Source organism: Saccopteryx leptura, chromosome 1, assembly GCF_036850995.1.
Source record: "Saccopteryx leptura isolate mSacLep1 chromosome 1, mSacLep1_pri_phased_curated, whole genome shotgun sequence".
Lineage (NCBI taxonomy): Eukaryota > Metazoa > Chordata > Mammalia > Chiroptera > Emballonuridae > Saccopteryx > Saccopteryx leptura.
In genome coordinates, this window is record NC_089503.1 from 257,538,682 (window position 1) to 257,556,963 (window position 18,282).

At 52.2% G+C, this 18,282-nt stretch overlaps 1 protein-coding gene and 1 non-coding gene across 2 annotated transcripts in view; both read right to left on the bottom strand.

The window, feature by feature from the left end:
* NOTCH3 (notch receptor 3) overlaps positions 1 to 12,047 on the bottom strand; it is a 35,931-nt gene extending 23,884 nt beyond the window's left edge. The window contains exons 1-12 of the mRNA XM_066348205.1: positions 11,863 to 12,047; positions 9,239 to 9,317; positions 4,094 to 4,236; positions 3,677 to 4,015; positions 3,465 to 3,587; positions 3,140 to 3,373; positions 2,388 to 2,543; positions 2,115 to 2,300; positions 1,378 to 1,491; positions 1,024 to 1,137; positions 308 to 541; positions 75 to 185 (exon numbers count right to left, since the gene is read on the bottom strand). Coding sequence (XP_066204302.1) covers positions 75 to 185; positions 308 to 541; positions 1,024 to 1,137; positions 1,378 to 1,491; positions 2,115 to 2,300; positions 2,388 to 2,543; positions 3,140 to 3,373; positions 3,465 to 3,587; positions 3,677 to 4,015; positions 4,094 to 4,236; positions 9,239 to 9,317; positions 11,863 to 11,974 — 1,945 coding nt within the window. The 5' untranslated portion in view covers positions 11,975 to 12,047. The remainder of the gene's footprint in view (positions 1 to 74; positions 186 to 307; positions 542 to 1,023; positions 1,138 to 1,377; positions 1,492 to 2,114; positions 2,301 to 2,387; positions 2,544 to 3,139; positions 3,374 to 3,464; positions 3,588 to 3,676; positions 4,016 to 4,093; positions 4,237 to 9,238; positions 9,318 to 11,862) is intronic.
* A 3,732-nt stretch (positions 12,048 to 15,779) lies between these two features.
* LOC136389921 (small nucleolar RNA SNORA48) lies at positions 15,780 to 15,912 on the bottom strand. The gene has a single exon (XR_010748469.1). It is a non-coding gene; the product is annotated as a small nucleolar RNA SNORA48 (small nucleolar RNA).
* Positions 15,913 to 18,282: the final 2,370 nt, after the last annotated feature.

Genomic DNA, 18,282 nt, shown 5'->3' on the forward strand with positions numbered 1-18,282 from the left:
ACGTGACCAAGAAAGATGGGTGATTTCATCCTCACACTCTAAAGACCCTCTTTCCATGGCAGCTGCTTGCCCACCTGTGAAGCCAGGCTGGCAGACACAGTCGTAGCGATTGATACCGTCCCGGCAGATTCCAAAGGTGCAGGGGTTGCTGGCACAATCATTGATGTTTACCTCGCAGTTCACACCTGCAGGATGAAAACAAGGCAGGAGTAGCCACCACTGTGCCCTGCCAGGGGCACCGTTCCCAAATTCTTTGAATCCCTCTAGATGTACACAATTCCTGCTCCAGCCCAGCTTTCAGTCCCACCTGTGGTGCCAGGAGGGCAGCGGCAGAGGTACTTGTCCACCAGGTCTAGGCATTTGCCCCCATGGCGGCAGGGCTGGCTTCGGCACTCATCCACCTGGCTCTCACAGCGCATACCAGTGTAGCCTGGGGTACAGGCACAGGAGAAGCTGGCGATGCCGTCTACGCAGCGTCCGTGGTGGCATGGGTCAGGAGAGCAGTCATCCACATTGAGCTCACACAGTGTGCCCTCAAAGCCTGCAGAGCCAGAGGGTCAGGCTTCGCCCACTTGCCAATGTCCTGCTCACAGCCATGGCCTCCAACCAATTCTAGCTTAGTTCTACCTCAGGCCCTGCCCACAAGCCAGCAGAAGGCGGGCTTAATTCAGGCCCTGTTCCTAGTTGGCCTCCAATCTATCTAGCTACAGGCTGCAAAATTAGCCCCTGATCAAGACCCTTCCACAGTTATGTCCTCCCTTCAGCTGTGATTCCGCCTCCAATTCTTATGTGCGATGCTTTGGGAAAGCGTTGAGCGAGCCCCTTTCAATTACCTGTGCCTAGCACCCGTCAGAACCTTTGGCCCCACCCCAAGCTTTACCGCGGTTTAACATAATTGGCTCCTCCCCCTGGCTGTCACTAGCCCTAAACTGATGCAGCTCGCCCCCCTCCCCCCCACCACCACTAGCCCCGCCTCCAGATTCTGGCCGACCTGTCACTGCTCCCCGCCCCCCCGCCCCCCACCTTCTGCGCAGCGGCATTCGTATCCATCCGGTTGGTCCACGCACTTGGCTCCATTTCTGCAGGGTGTGCTCGCGCACTCATCAACATCCAGCTGACACAGGGCCCCACTGAAGCCTGCAGTGGGGAGTGGGGCAAGCAGAGGCACAGACAGGGTAAGAGCAGTCACCCTTAGCCAATCCTGCCTTGTTTGGGTGGGAAGCCCATTTACTTAGTTTTAAATTAATTTCAATGTTTTCCATAATGTTGTTTCTATTGGACTAGTTTTCCACTAACATGCTCGCATAGGCTCCATCCTGGAGCTTTTGCCCCTGCAGGGACCTGTTCTTTTCAGGCTCCCTGGCCAAAGGTCCTCACCTGAGGGACAGGTGCAGGTGAAGCCATTGACTCTGTCCTTGCAGATCCCTCCGTTGACACACGGGCTGCTCTGACACTCATCCATGTCTGCCTCGCAATAGGTGCCTGTGAAACCTGGGGAAAGGAGAGCGAGCGAGAGGAATTAGGGACATAGGGGCTTCCCTTTGGCCGGAGGGAGAGCAAAGAGGAAGGAACTCCCCTTCCCACTCAGACAGTTCCCCCTGAGCCTTGGCCTTGCCCCCAGCACAACCCTAGATTATTCCATTTACATCCTTAGTCTGGACTCTCCCGGAGCTCTGGTCCCACTAGTCCAAGGCTTATGCAGTTCCATATGAACCTTGCCTTCAGACCACTCTCTTCCCTCTCCAGTTCAGACTTGCCCTGCCCCCACCTCCTAGTCTCAGGGTCCACCATAGCCTGTGCCCCCCCCCAACGAGACTCTGCAGGCTCCACCTAAACCTCACTCCAGCCCCTGCCCCCATTTGTTACACCCAGCAGTGGGTCCTAATGTCCAGCTTGACCACTCTCAGCCTGAAGTTCTACTGATTCCACTTGACCACGCCCCCAGCCTCTCACAAGATTTTACCCTGGCCCCACTTTCACGTCATCCAAGGCTTCATTCTCTCAGACTACCACTCGGAACCCAGTTTTACCCCTGCCCCCTCTTGCAGGCTTCTCTCACCCCACACCCAACCCACCCAACCATAAGCCTAGCCCCTACCACGCCCACCACACACCTGCCATGCAGATACAGGTGAACTGGCCTATGCGGTCCAGGCACGTGGCCTGGTTGCGGCAGGGCCCAGATAGACACTCGTTGATGTCAGTCTCACAGCGCGGTCCAGTGTAGCCTTGGCCACACTGGCACAGGAATGAACCCTGTGTGTTCACACACCTGCCCAGGTGCTCACATGGGTTGGCGCCTGAGGAAATAGGCACAGCCAGTGTGGGTATAGGCAGTTGAGGTGTGACCAGTCCCATCCTTTCAACTCAGACAATATCCCCCTCACCAATGGAGCACTCATCCACATCCTGGTCACATGCGCCACCAGTGAAGCCTGGTGGACAGGTGCAGATGGCCCGGCCATTCACCGGGTTTGTGTCACAGATAGCATCCTCGTGACAGGGATTGCTGACACAGGCATCATCCAGATGACACAGAAGCCCTGTCAAAGGAAAGGCGGAGGTCAAGGGCAGACCCTCCGGCTCTGTCCAAAGGTCCCACAGCCCCACATAGTGTTTTGTTTTAATTAATCTGTAGTGTACTTAGTAGCTCTTTTTACCCAATCACTTATTATGAAAAATTTGAAACATACAGAGAGGTTGAGTTATACACCTACCACCTAGATTTATCTATTATAAGGTTTATCTACTGTTTTTTCTGAGTCATTTGAAAATGAGTTGGAGACATGTTTTCAAATCTGTTGACTTTTCCTGAGTATAAAAGGATCCTACCTCAAGCCTTTGCTTCTGCAGCACCTCTACCTGGCATGCATGCCCTTTCCTCCATCTTCAAGTTCCCCTTCTCTGACCTTTCCAAAGGTCACCTCTTTTTCTTGCTCACAGTCTAGCTCTCCCTTCCTTTGGCTTCTGTCCTGGATAGTATGCTACCCTCCACCTAGGCCTTCCCCCAGGCTTACCCTTCACCCCAAATTTGGCCTCCAACATAATCATTCTAACACTCAAGTTTAAAGCCATCCTTTCCCTAACTCAAGAACCATCAATGGCTCCCTTGCTGCCTGCTGGGTACAAAGCCACTCACCAGTCTTGCCCATGGGGCAGGCACAGTAGAATGAGGCCACGCGGTCATGGCAGGTGGCCCCATGGAAACACACGGCCGTGGCACAGTCATCAATATTCTGACTACAGCTCTCACCAGTCCAGCCATTGACACATACACAGCTGTGCCCGCCCAGTGTATTAAAGCAGGTACCCCCATTGTGGCAAGCGTTGGGCTGCAGCTGACACTCGTCCACGTCCTCCGTGCAGAATTGGCCTGTGGCACACAGATGCAGCAGTCCAGCCACCCGTACTGTGCATCCCCACCCAAGGTCTGCCACCCAGCTCCCTTCAGCCCTGATGCCCACCTGTCCACTCTGGAAGGCACTGGCAGTTGTAGGTGTTGACACCATCTACACATGTCCCCCCATTTAGACATCGGTTCCCTGGACAGTCGTCCACATTCACTTCACAGTTGTGGCCCTCAAACCCTAGCATGGGAGAAAGAGGCAAGGATTGTCACTGTTAGGCTGGCCTGTTTCCCCACCCCTGCTGCCTTCCTCAAGAACACCTTCCTCACCAGGAAGGCAGGCACAATCATAGGTGAGATCGCCATTCTGTCTACAGGTGCCCCCATTCCGGCATGGTGAGGGAGCACAGGGCACTGCAGGGTTCTCACACAGTGGCCCCATGTAGCCAGCTGGGCACTGGCAGCGGAAGGAGCCAGGTGTGTTGAGGCATGTGCCACCGTGACGGCAGGGCCCGCCTGCCCGGCACTCATCCACATCACTTCGACAGCTGCGGCCCTGGTAGCCAGGTGGGCAGGAGCAGATATAGCGGCCATCAGGCCCCACTGAGCAGCGGGCTCCATGGGCACAGGGGCTGCTGAGGCAGGAGTCTGGCAGGGAACAGTCAGGGCCTAGAGGAACCAGGAGAGGGTGAGTTAGGTGAACCACAACCTTGTCTACTTCAAGATCCCCTCCAGAACCTCCCTTACCTCGGAACCCACGGGGACAGCGGCAGGAGAATCGGGCAGTGCCAGCTACCACGGAGCTCTGGCAGATGCCGCGGCCAGCACAGGGGCCCGAATGGCAAGGATCTTCCAGCTGGCATCGCTCACCCACCCAGCCTGGTGGGCACCTGTGGGCAGAAACAGCTCAGTGGGGGCAGGAGATATACAGAGACACATACAAGACTGACAAGAAACACACAAAGCCATAAATACACACACTCATTCATTTATGCAACAAATATTCACTAAGACCTACTATGTAGGAATACAGCAGCAAATACAATAAAAGCAGTCCCACCCTCTTGATGCTCACAGCCAGACTGAGCAAAGAGAAAATGTACAAATCACAAATTAGTATACAGCATGCCAGCAGGGGGTGGTGAGGGCAATGATGGCATGAAGGATAAAATATAGAGTGGTAGCCTTAGGAAAGAAATGCCCATGTCTCAGAACCTGTGACTATGACCTTATTTGGCAAAGAAGTGTTTGCAAATGTAACTAAGTGAGATATCAAGATGAGATCATCCTGGATTTTCCAGGTGGCCCTAAATCCAATGGTAATGTTTTTTTTTAAGACAAAGGCAAAGGGAGATTTGTGAGAAAGAAGAGAAGGTCATGCAGAGGCAGAGACTGGAGTGTTGCACCACAAGCCAAGGAAAGCCTGGAACTACTAGGAGGTGGAAGAGGGAAGGAAGGACTGTCCCCTAAAGCCACTGAAGAGTGAGTGGCTGTCAACACCTTGATTTCAGACTTCTGGCCTCCAGAACTGTGAAAGTAAATTTCTGTTGTTTTAAACCACCCAGCTTAGTGTAATTCATTATAGAAGCCACAGGAAATGGAAATGAAGACACAGAATAAGGGGGAGAGAGTGATGGGGAGAGACAAATATATTTTCACAGACTGAAGGAAGGGAGGCGGCCATGGGGCTGTGTGTGGAAGAGGGCTTCAGGCAGAGGGAACAGCAACTACAGTCTCAGACTACAGAAGACAACCATCCAGGCACACACAGACAGACCCAGAAACATATATACACAGATATACACACACAGGGACACACCAACTCTGCATATTGTCCTGACAAATATGCAGACACCAACCCACCATCTGGGTCACAGGTAGGGGCAACTTTCATCTGGACAGATAGAAAGACTCCACAAACTCTCTACTCCTCTTTTGGGGACACACAAACCCCTTCTTTTCACTGGGGGGGGGGGAGGAGGTAGACACTAAAATTGATGCCATCTTTTGAGGGGAATCTCCCTTCCCAAACCCACCAAAGCAAGTTAGATAAAGTGTGAGGGAAATATGAGAACTGGGAGGAGGATGGTCTTAAGGTTGAAAATCTCCTGCGGGGCCAGAGAGAAGGGCCTGGAGAGGCAAGAGGGCCCAGACTCCACCTTCGATGCTGTTTCCTCACCTCACCCCCTCTGGTCCCTCCTTCTAGCTTATCCCAGTAACTTAGGGCTTGAAGCAGCTGACTCAGTCCTTAGCGTCACCCACAAGATCCCCCCACCCTGGCCCCCAGCGAACAGGCCAGAGCACGGACGGCCAGGCAAAGTCGCAGATGGTGTCCTGCTGGAGACCCAGCTCCCAGCCTATTCCCCAAAGGCCCGCAGGGCAAGGCCAGGAGGGGGCGCGCTGCATGGGGCGCCCGGACTGCGGGTCCCACCGCCAAGCAGGGCGCGGCCGCGCGGCCCCCTCCCGACGCCCCCGGCGGGTTCCCACGCTCTGTGCCCCGCGCCCCTGTCGACCGGTCGGGCCGGTTCCAGCCTCCACCCGTGCCCCGCCCCACGGCCTGGGTTTCGGGGGAGACCGACGGCGGGTAGAGCTGACTTGGAGGGGGGCGGGAGAAGCAAGGACTGGGAGATAGAGACTAGGGCTTGGAAGCCTACTTTCTGGGGAAGATGGACATCTCATGAGGGAGGTGACAAATTGAGGCGTCTCTGAAAGGACAGGAGTATTTGAGAACTTGAAAAAGATTGGAGGGTGGGGTATGGGGAGTGATTCCCACGGCCCAGCTCTGGAAACTGAGCCCGCTCCACTTTGGGCGATCCAGGCTCCGGGGTGCCACGCGCGCCGGTGATTCACCTGTCGAGGGGCGGGAATGCCGGGCGCATTCACCTGTCGGCAGCATTCCAGGCGCGAAGTTCTATTGCGCAGGCGCCCGGCCCCGCGACTCCGCCTCCCAGGTGAGTGTCAGTCAGGTCTCACTTTTCCCCACTTCCACCACCGCAGACTCCCAACCTGAAGAGCCCGCTCAGCCAGGCTAAGCATACCACTCAGGTGAGCCCAAGTGGATCTCCACTCAAAGTGCGTGTATAACTTCAAAGGAGCTCCCCTGGGTCTAAAGTCACATATTTTGAATAAATTAATACAGAAATAAATCAATTAACGGCTACTGGGTGAACTGCTATTACTGACAATATTATAAAAGGAACCAAGCATTTCCCCATAATCTTGAGAGGTTCCCCCTTATGGCACCTACTTCCTGTGTCCCTACTGTTATTATCTATAATCCCTATTTGGGCCTCCTCACCAAAGACGGCCTAGAGAGCCTGACATAAAGAAGATAAGGAAAAGCAAGGAGATGAGACCCAAGGTCAGCAACCACATTAACGTGGTACTTCTATAACTTCGATTACCAGAACAGACGCTTGGAAAACCTTTAACCACAAGATGGCAAAGGGACAAAAGCAGTGGATCTACCAGCTGAAAATTCATTGCTCCAGAGGCTGAGCAGGGTAGAGCAGAGTAAATGCTGGCTTCCCATCTCTACCACCATCTGGTTTAGTCTTCCAATAAGAGGAAATAAATATGACATCCCAGCAATAAGAAATGGACAAAAGATTAGATCTTAAGTGCTTGCTTTTTGCCCGATGACCCCAGATAACTAGATCTGCATGTTTTATCTAAAGGTATCTCTTTTTGCTAATGATGAAACCCCAAGATCACCAGCTTGAGCACAGGGTCGCTGGCTTGAGCATAGGATCATAGATAGGCCTCCATGGTCTCTGGCTTGAAGCCCAAAGTTGCTGGCTTGAGCCCAAGGTCACTGGCTTGAGCAAGGGGTCACTCGCTCTGTTGTAGCCCCCCCATCAAGGCACATATAAGAAAGCAATCAATGAACAACTAAGGTGCCTCAACAAAGAGCTGATGCTTCTCATCTCTCTCCCTTCCAGCCTGTCTCTCTCTCTCTCTCTCTCTCTGCCTCTCTCGCAAAAAAAAAAAAAAAAAATCCCTACATATTGAGCATTTGCTGTATGCCAAGCATTATGCTGAGTTCATTGTATGAGGATTTATTTAAATCTGTACAATCAAACTCATAAAAAAGGAACTAGTATTGGCCCATCTTGCAGAGAGGTCAAAGCACTTGCTTAAGGAAACCCAGAGCCCAGAATTTAAAAACCCCCAGGAAATAACTACTAACACAATTTATTTTATTTTATTTTTTACAGAGACAGAGAGAAAGTCAGAGAGGGATAGACAGACAGGAACGGAGAGAGATGAGAAGCATCAATCATCAGTTTTTTGTTGTGACACTTTAGTTGTTCATTGATTGTTTTCTCATATGTGCCTTGACCGCAGGCCTTCAGCAAAACGAGTAACCCCTTGCTTAAGCCAGTGACCTTGGGTCCAAGCTGGTGAGCTTTTGCTCAAACCAGATGAGCCCGCGCTCAAGCTGGAGACCTCGGGGTCTTGAACCTGGGTCCTCCGCATCCCAGTCCCACGCTCTATCCGCTGCCCCACCGCCTGGTCAGGCCAGAGCCCATAATTTAAACTGAAGCTCTGTTTGCCTTTGCTCAGCTCTCTCTCAACCTCTGTACTGCTCCCTCCAGCCCTCTGTCTTCCCCAAATTCTTGGGTTCCTTCCTGGTCACAAACCAGGGAGAAGCACCCCTATGTCACAGATGCACTGAGGTTCAGAGAGACGAAATAAGTAACCCAAGGTTACTCAGCAGTAAAGTGGCAGAGCAAGGCTGTGTTACAGGCCTCCTGCACCCTAACCTCAAAATCTTGAGATAGGGAGGGTGCAGACAGTGTACCCACAACTGCTATTGGTACCCACTGATATTGGTCCCTGAAAATGTGTTGATTAAATTATAACTACCTCAGGCAGCTGAGAATACTGTGATGTTGGGGTCACTGGGCTCATTTTCTGGTATTAGACACTGAGGCTTAAAGCAGAGGTCCCCAAACTTTTTACACAGGGGGCCAGTTCACTGTCCCTCAGACCGTTGGAGGGCTGGACTATAAAAAAAAACTATGAACAAATCCCTATGCACACTGCACATATCTTATTTTAAAGTAAAAAAACAAAACAAAACAAAACAGGAACGCCTGACCAGCTGGTGGCGCAGTGGATAGAGCTTCGGACTGGGATGCAGAGAACCCAGGTTCGAGACCCCGAGGTCGCCAGCTTGAGCGCAGGCTCATCTGGTTTGAGCAAAAGCTCACCAGCTTGGACCCAAAGTTGCTGACTCAAGCAAGGGGTTACTCAGTCTGCTGAAGGCCCACAGTCAAGGCACATATGAGAAAGCAATCAGTGAACAACTTAGGTCTCACAACGAAAAACTGATGACTGATGCTTCTCATCTCTCTCCGTTCCTGTCTGTCTGTCCTTGTCTATCCTTCTCTCTGACTCTCTCTGTCCCTGTAAAAAAAAAACCCAAAAACAAACAAACAAAAGGAACAAATTCAATATTTAAAATAAAGAACAAGTAAATTTAAATCAACAAACTGACCAGTATTTCAATGGGAACTATGCTCCTCTCACTGACCACCAATGAAAGAGGTGCCCCTTCTGGAAGTGCGTCAGGGGGCCGGATAAATGGCCTCAGGGGGCCGCATGGGACCCGTGAGACCGTAGTTTGGGGACCTCTGGCTTAAAGAGTTGAAGTCCCAGCCAGTTTAAAATATGATGTGGGATTTGAGCCCTGGCCAGGCTGACTTCACAACTCCTGCTCTTACAACTCCTGCTGCTCTTAACCTTGCTGATTCCAGAGGAATCAAGAAGTTGCCCAAAGAACACACACAGGAAGTAGCAGAGGCATCCATGGTGGACAGAAGCAGGGGGCAAGACAGATTACCTTCCCACATAGGGCCCATTAATAGCTCAGAGCCAGGCACTTACAGGCAGGCAGCCTCCCGGGAGGGCTGCTGGATACAGCGACCTCCATTCAAACATGGGCTTCCATCCAGGCAAGGGGGCACTGTGCGGGGATAAACAGAGATGGGTGGGTCAGCCAGGTGCCCAGGAACTCCAGCTTAGATTGACAGACCCCCTCCTTCCCTCTCCCAGGCAACAGCTGCATGGAGCTGGGGGTGTCTCTGCTGGTGCAGGGAGCCCCTCCATCGACAGTTCCCACGGCCCCCCACCCTGGCCCCAGCTGTTGGGGCTGCAGCTGTCCCTGCCAGCTCGAGCCCTGGGAACCACAAGGCAGGGGTAGGCAAGAGGAGGCACTGACTTGTGCCAGATGTGGGGCTCAAGAAGCTGCCAGAATGTGGGGTGCAGAGGCAGGAAGTAAGGGTGCTGAGTGTTAAAGTGAGGTCTGGAGCTGTGTGCCCAGACCCTAGGATAATGGAGGGGGCAGGAGCAGGGGCAGTGAGTCCTGGGGCCATGGCTCTCCCTTCCAGTGATGTTGGGCATCTTCTCCAGCTGTGCAGCCTTGCGTGGTAGCTCTGGGGAGAGAGGCCAAGGCATGTACCTTGGGTGCAGCCAGCTTGGGTGTTGCAGGTATAGGGTATGTGTTCAAGGGAGGGACATTTGGCCCCAGACATGTACTGCCCTGTCCCTGAGGGCTGTGTCCTTCTGGGGTGTGGCACAGTCTAACTGTCCTGCCAGACAGGTCTGAGGCATGGCTGGGTGTGAGCTTGTGAGGAATTGTGTGTGCTGGCGGGTGCAGGGCCACTATGTGCATGTGTGTGTCACAGAGAGATAGAAAGATGGATGGAGATGGAGAAAAACAGAGTCTGATATAAAAATAAGGAAACTTGAAGCAGGCAGACAGAGAAGACAGATAAGTAGATACAAAAAGGGAGAGACAGTGAGAGGCAGAAGGAGTGGAGCTGGACGTGGAATGGGCCAACATGGTATATGTATCCTTCCTCAGGGGACAAGCAGGGACAGGACACTATCATCCAGATAGGGGCCTGTGGGTGTTTGTGAAATCACACTGGGGGCCACGTGACCCAGGCCGCTAGTCTCGCTAAGCTGTGGGCTGTGTGAGCCACATGCGTGTACATGGCATGCATGGGTGTACAAATGTGTATGCCATATGTGTGCAGACTGGATCTGTTGTGCATGCATGCATGTGAACTGCGTATTTAGGTGTCTGTGAGTGGGGCCTGCGTGTACAGGTGTGTCTGTGTATGTGTTGGATGTGCCTGTTTGCATGTGTGAGCTGGGCATGCCCTTGGATCTGTGTCTGTATGTGTCTAAGTGTGTGAAGGCAGCATGTACAAGGCCTCAAGCTGGTGATGCACACTTTGTGTGAACACATATGATTGTGCACTTCGGTGTGTGAATTGTGTGTGCCTGGATGTTCCTTGTGTGAGCTAGGGGATGTCTATGTGTGTACTGTATGTGTGCACATCTACATCTCAATATGTGTGACCCAGCGCTGTGTGTGCCTGCGAGTGTGTGACAGGCCATGTGGGTGACCGCTGGCCCCACCAGGCGGCTGCTCTTGCTTGGTCCTACCGAGTGTGGGGCATGGGGGGAGTAGGTTGGGCTCGATGAGGGGGATGGGCTGAGGAGGCTCGTTCCTCCAACACTTGCACCCCTCCCAGAACCCAGCCCCACAGCGGCGCCCCAAAACCCCCAGTCAGGGCTTCTGGGCCCGTGTCCCTCCTCCGCAGGCCAGACTTCCCTTGGGGGAGATGTGCCCTCACAGCCCCCGCTCAGGCCCCGCCGCCCATTCCGCTTTGTCTGGCAAAGAAAGCGCGAGGCCGGCCGGGGGGAGGGGGTGTCTAGACGGCGCGGCCATTGTCCCGAGCGAAGGAGGGGAAAGCGTGGAGGGGGAGGGGCGGGGGGCCCCCCCGACCCGCTGGGGAGGGCTCAGGCTATGGGGTCCAGCCGCAGGAGACCGAGAGGAGCACGTGGGCTCGCGCCCCTGTCCTCCTCTCCCAGGGCCCGGACCCGGTCCAGGGGAGGGAGCGGGGCCAGAGTCTGGGGAAGGGGCGCAGGACGGGCGCAGCTGCAGCTCCAGCTCCGGCACTGATTCCGGGTCTTGCAGCGCTCCGGCCTAGGAAGTTTCCTCCTAGTTCAGAGCTCCAAGAACTTCGCGCCCCCTCCCCTCCTCCCGCCCCGTCAGGCTTGCGGGTTGTTGGGGAGGGGGGCTTTTGTACGAGGGGTCCCCGCCCTGAGGGCACTTGAGCTCCAATCGTGACCTTCCCAGGACTCTAGATGGGCGTGGATTGAGAGCGAGCCCCAGATTCTTGGTACCCCTCCCCCAATTTTGAGTCCCCAATCCCCTCACCTCGAGCTTCTAGCCCCGGACTCCTGAGTCTCTTCATCCCCAGCCCTGATAGCTCCTGATTCCCTGTGCCTTGGACCTCTGGGGCTCCTCCCCCCAATTCTGAGTTTCTGCCTCCCGGGACTGGCACGCACCCCTGGACTCCTGCTCCTGCTCTGGTCCTTGGTTCCCAGACCACCACCACCACCACCACCAGCACCAGACTCGGGAATCCTCGCACTCCGCTCTCCTGCTTTCCTTGCCCTCAATCTGTTTCGCCCTTCAGGTCCCGGCCCCTCACCTGCAGCCCCGGGTCCTGCTAGCAGCAGCAATAGGAGCGGCGCCCGCACGGACGGCAGTGGCGACAGCGGAGACGTCAGGCTGCGGCGGCGGCCCCGGGTCCCCGGCCCCATGGCGGCCGGCCGCGACCCTCCCTCCTCCCTCCACCCTTCTTCCCTGGGCTCCGGGCGCGTCCCGGGCCAGCCTCCGCGCGGCCAACTTCGCAGAAGTGAAGCTGCAGGGCCGCCCCGCCCCCAGCCCTGGCGGTTCGCCCCGCCCCAGGGCCAGCCCTGCGCTCACCGCCCCCTGCCCGGACTCCTAGGGTCCCTGCCTACCCTCCACCCACTCACACAGCCTGGGGTACGAAATTCAGGCCGGCTACATGGGAAGATGCGGAACCAACCAACCCGCAGTGACGGACACAACCAGCCTGATGAGACCCCTGCTCCCAACACACTCACAGCCAAAGACACACACAGGGCCAGGACAACACAGGCCCCCCTTCAGGCACCAGAAACTGAGACCAGGCACGTCCTGAGAGACTCGGGAACATACAGCCACCATGCACAAATGCAGACACATGCACAGAGCTTCAACGGGGACTTAAAATCTGAAACAGTGGAAAACCTGAAACTCAGGCCCAGCCAAGCCTTGAATCTGGGGCCCGGCAGCCTCATACCTCAGACACAAGCTAGGAGACTTGTTCATACTGTCAATGACACACACACACTCCTTACTCCCCTTCCTCTTCACAACCCTGTGTGAACCCCAAAGGTCCACCCAGCCCTCCAGCCCCACCCCATACCGCACACAGCTTTGCCACTCAATTTGATCATGTGCTTTTTCAAAAATGTCCCCATGGCAAGAATGAGGATCCCTAAAAGGCTCCAACCCAGCCCTGGAGGCGCTGTCATTCTGGGGAAGAAAAAGCCAAACACAGACACCCCCAGCACTGTGAACTCAGAACTGGGACAGAGGAAGGGGGAGACTCTGGGGAGGGCTCACAGAGGGGCTAGTGAGGACTCTGCCTTGGGGTAGGTTTCTTATTTCTTCATTCATTAAGTCAACAAATAGGTATAAAGCTCTAGCTCTATGTCTGGCTTTGTTCCACGGTTGGGGTGCATCTTCCACCCCCAGAAAGGCCTTCTTAGAGAAGAGTTCAATTTGGCTTGGCCTGTGTGAACTGGTGGGATGATATCCCAGGAGAGGGACAGTCCTGCACCCAGATGAGGGAGCAGAGTTGGGAGGGAGAATGGGTAGGCCAGGGGTGGGGCCTGCCATGAGGAGCCAGAGGAGAAAGAGGTCCGGCTGCCCCCTTGATGTTAGGCGTGGAGATGAGGCAGCGAGGAGGAAAGGGTTGGGAGGAGGTGCTGGATCCAAGGAGCCTGGCGAATCACCCAGGAGGCAGCTGAACCCTGGGGCTGAGCATAGAGGATTTTGATTGGAGATAGTCATTTGGGCACTCCAGAGATTATTGAGCAATTTTAAAACTTTTTCTTTAAAGATTTTATTTATTGATTTTAGAGAGAGAGTGAGAAAGGTGGGGTCGGGGGGGAGCAGAAATCATCAGCCCCTACTTGCTTCTCGCATGTGCCTTGACTAGGGTAAGCCCACGGTTTCAAATCGGTGACTGACCTCAGCATTCCAGGTTGACGCTTTATCTGCTGTACCACCACAAGTCAGACTTACAACATTTTGTTTTAAAATACTTTTAAATGTACAATAATGCAATTTCCATATGCCCTTGGTCCATATTTACCCGCACTTTGTCACAATTGCTTTATAATTATATATACAGAGGGTCCTCAGGTTATGACAGTCTCGACATACTAGGTGTTGAGTTTACGACGCTCACTCCCATAAAAACTTTGAAAAATTGAGATGTGAGTGTTTCAAGTTATGCCATTAGCATTGTACTAACGGACTACATCATACTTACAGACTAGCCTGGAACAATTCTTTAAAAAGGTAAAGAGGCCTACAACAGATCCTACACACTCTATATCAACTGCTTCTTGAGATGAAACACCTGGAGGACAGGTAGAATCATCTCCAGTGTCTCCTGCATGTTCCTTAGGTAATCCTGATTCTCCTGACCCAGTATCTCCAGCACCTTCCGCAGGTTCTCCTGCCTCTCCAGCTTCCTCCTCCCCATAGGTCACTCTCTCCCACCTTGCAACACCCTTTCAGTGGGCAAGCCAACCACAGGAATCAGGGTAAGGAATCTGTTTTACACTCATTTTTTTGTCTTTTTCTTTTTCTATTACGACAGTGCAGTGTGTAGTTCAGTATATTTGTCCTTTTCCTTTTTTGTGGCTTAGCTGTTTTTATTTCTAGATTATGATTTTACAACTGTGTTAGGATAGGTAAGTGACAGGCTAGGCCGCAGGCGTCCCCAAACTAGGGCCTCATAGGCTGCATGAGGCTCCCTGAGGCCATTTATCCGCCCCCGCACTTCCGGAAGGGGCACCTCTTTCACTGGTGGTCAGTGAGAGGAGCACTGTATGTGGCGGCCCTCCAACGGTTGAGAGACAGTGAACTGGCCCCCTGTATAAAAAGTTTGGGAACCCCTGGGCTAGGGTGTGTTTCAACTTACACTAAAATTCAGGTAACGTCACTGTCATAATAACAGAACTATGTCACCTGACCTGTGGTGGCGCAGTGGGATAAAGCATCGACCTGGAACACTGAGGTTGCCAGTTCGAAACCTTGGGCTTGCCTGGTCAAGGCACATATGGGAGTTGATGCTTCCTGCTCCTCCCCTTTCTCTCTCTCTCTCTCTCTCTCCCCCCCCTCTAAAAAACAATAAATGAAAAAAAAAGTAAAAAATAAAATAACAGAACTATGTCATAACACAAGAATCCCCTTATATGTAAAATATATTACAATACATATGTAATATGTATAATATATATATATTTTTTTTTTTTTTACAGTGACAGAGAGTCAGAGAGTGGGATAGATAGGGACAGACAGACAGGAGCAGAGAGAGATGAGAAGCATCAATCATTAGTTTTTCATTGCGACACCTTACTTGTTCATTAATTACTTTCACATATGTGCCTTGGCTGCAGCAGACCGAGTGACCCCTTGCTCAAGCCAGCGACCTTGGGTCCAAGCTGGTGAACTTTGCTCAAACCAGATGAGCCCGCGCTCAAGCTGGTGACCTCGGGGTCTCAAACCTGGGTCTTCCGCATCCCAGTCTGACGCTCTATCCACTGCGTCACTGCCCAGTCAGGCTATATATATATATATATATATTTTTTTTTCAGAACAAATTTCAGACATGATTTTTCTTTGCCCCCAAAATGTCACTGTATTTTCCCTAAAAACAAGGGCATTCTCTTACTAAACACACCACAGTTTCACCCTCAGTCCATATCCAAAGTTTTTTGCTGCTCCAATAATATCTCGATAGTATGTTTCTTTGCTGGTCCAGGATCTAATCCCCAAACGTGTGTTTCACTCAATTGTTATATTTCTTGTTGGCCTTTAATCTGAATCAGTTCATGAGCCTTCCAGTGTCTTTCATTATGTTGGCGTTTCTGGAGAATCGAGGTCATTTGTCCCACAGATTCACTTGGCTGCTGTTTCTCCTGAGCAGGTTCAGGTTGTGTGTCTTTGGCAGAATGGCTGGTCCTCCCCAGTTCATCATGACATCAGGAGGAACCTGATGTCAGTTCCCAACATTGTTAATGTTAAATTTTAATTACTCGAGTAAAATAGTCCAAGTTTCCCTAGTGTAAAAGTACCATTCTCTCTCTCCCCACGCCAGTAATAAATAAATATCAATATTGTGTGGGGAGACACTTTGAGACTATATGAATATCCTACTGCCCATCAAACTTTCACTCGCTGTTTTTGGCATTTGTTAATGATTTCCTCTGGTGATTTTTTTAAAATTTAGGCAAAATTTGCATAACATAAATTAACCACTTTTTATGTGCCCCAGGCATGAAACCCCACCAACACAGGCATCAAGTTAGGAAGAACTAAGGACTCTATGTCTGTTTTGCCCCTGACTGATATAAGAGCAACATCACCAATCAGATGTCTCCTTGCCCATTGCACTTACCTTTTTTTTTTTTAAGTGAGAGGAGGGAAGCTAGAGAGACAGACTCCTGCATGAGCCTTGACTGGGATCCCTCCACCCCAGCAACTTCTGTCTGGAGCCAATGCTCAAATCAACTGAGCTATGCTCAGTGCCTGAGGCAGACACTCAGACCAATTGAGCTATCCTCAGTGCCCAAGGTCCATGTTCGAACCAATTGAGCCACTGGCTGCTAGAAAGGAAGAGAAAGAGAAGGGGGAGAGAGCAGGGGAGAGTAGCAGATGGTCGCTTGTCACGTTCCCTGATCAGGGATCAAACTGGGAAGTCTGTACACTGAGCCAATGCTCTATCCACTGAGCCAACAGGCCAGGGCCACACTTTTCTTTTCTTTTTTTTATTTTTTTTTGTATTTTTCTGAAGTGAGAAGTGGGGAAGCAGAGAGACAGACTCCTGCATGCACCTGACTGGGATTCACCCAGAAAGCCCACTAGGGAGTGATGCTCTGCCCATCTGGGCCCTTGCTCCGTTGCAATCGAAGCCATTCTAGCACCTGAGGTGGAGGCCATGGAGCCATCCTCAGCGCTTGGGCCAACTTTGCTCCAATGGAGCCTTGGCTGCAGGAGAGGAAGAGAGAGACAGAGAGAAAGGAGAGGGGGAAGGATGGAGAAGCAGGTGGGCGCTTCTCCTGTGCGCCCTGGCCGGGAATCGGACCCGGGACTTCCAGACGCCAGGTCGATGCTGTACCACTGAGCCAACCAGCCAGGGCCCACACTTACCTTTTTAAAGTGTACAGTTTAGCCTGACCTGTGGTGGCTCAGTGGATAGAATGTTTACTTGGAATACTGAGGTCGCCAGTTTGAAACCCCTGTCAAGGCACATATGAGAAGCAATCAATGAACAACTGAAAGCAAAGAAAGTACTACTATCTCTCTCCGTCTTCTAAAATCAATAAATAAAATCTTTAAATAAATAAATAAATAAAGTGTATAATAGTTCAGTGACATTAAGTGCAACCATCACCTCTGGTTCTAAGACATTTTCATTACCCCTAAAGGACACGTCATATCCATTGGCAGTTGCTCCCCATTCCCCCTTCCCCAACCCCTGGCAACCACTAATCTGCTTCCTTTCTCTATGAATTTAACTGTTCTGGACACTTCTTATAAATGGAATCATATATATTGTGGCCTTTTGTGTCTGGCCTCCTTTTGTCACTCAGCATACTATTTTTTTTTGTTTGTTTGTTTGTTTGTATTTTTCTGAAGCTAGAAACGGGGAGAGACAGTCAGACAGACTCCCGCATGCGCCCGACCGGATCCATCTGGCACGCCCACCAGGAGGGGGGGCGCTCTGCCCACCAGGGGGCGATGCTCTGCCCCTCCGGGGCGTCACTCTGTTGCGACCAGAGCCACTCTAGCGCCTGGGGCAGAGGCCAAGGAGCCATCCCCAGCGCCCGGGCCATCTTTGCTCCAATGGAGCCTCGGCTGCAGGAGGGAAAGAGAGAGACAGAGAGGAAGGAGAGGGGGAGGGGTGGAGAAGCAGATGGGCGCTTCTCCTGTGTGCCCTAGCCGGGAATCGAACCCGAGACTCCTTGCACGCCAGGCCGACGCTCTACCACTGAGCCAACCGGCCAGGGCCTCAGCATACTGTTTTTAAGGTCCATTCATATTTAGCATATGTCAGTGTTTTCGTTCTTCTTATGGCTGAGTACTATTCCATTGAATGGCTACAGCACATTTTGCTTATTCATTCATCCACTAACCATGAATTTCTTTTTCTTTTTTGCCAGAGAGACAGACAGCAGACAGGGACAGACAGAAAGGAAGAGAGAAAGATGAGAAGCATCAACTCATAGTTGTGGTGCCTTAGTTATTCATTGATGTTTTCTCATATATGCCTTGACTGGCAGGCTGTAGCTGAGCCAGTGACCCCTTGCTCAAGCCAGCAACCTTGGGCTCAAGCCAACAACCTTGGGCTTCAAGCCAGTGACTTTTGAGTTCAAGCCAGAGACCTTGGGGTCATGTCTATGATCCCTCACTCAAGCTGGAGACCTTGGGGTTTAGAACGTGGGTCCTCACCATCCCAGGCCGATGCACTATCCACCGCACACCATCTGGTCAGGCGCCTTAAACAATTTTTAAAGCAGGAAGAAGAAGGCTGAGAAGTACCATTAGACAAAAAGGAGAAGCATGAAAAGACAAGAGTGAAAGTTGAATGACTGACCACGGCCTGGCATCAGAAATGACTCCCAAATCCCATCTGGGAGGGAAGTTTTCTATCTTATGGTAACTTTCTGGAGGCTTCTAGAGGAAGAGATGAGATTGGAACCCAGGTCTGAGTGACTCTAGGCCACATAGAGTGTGAAGGGTTGGAGATGGAACTGGGGATAGA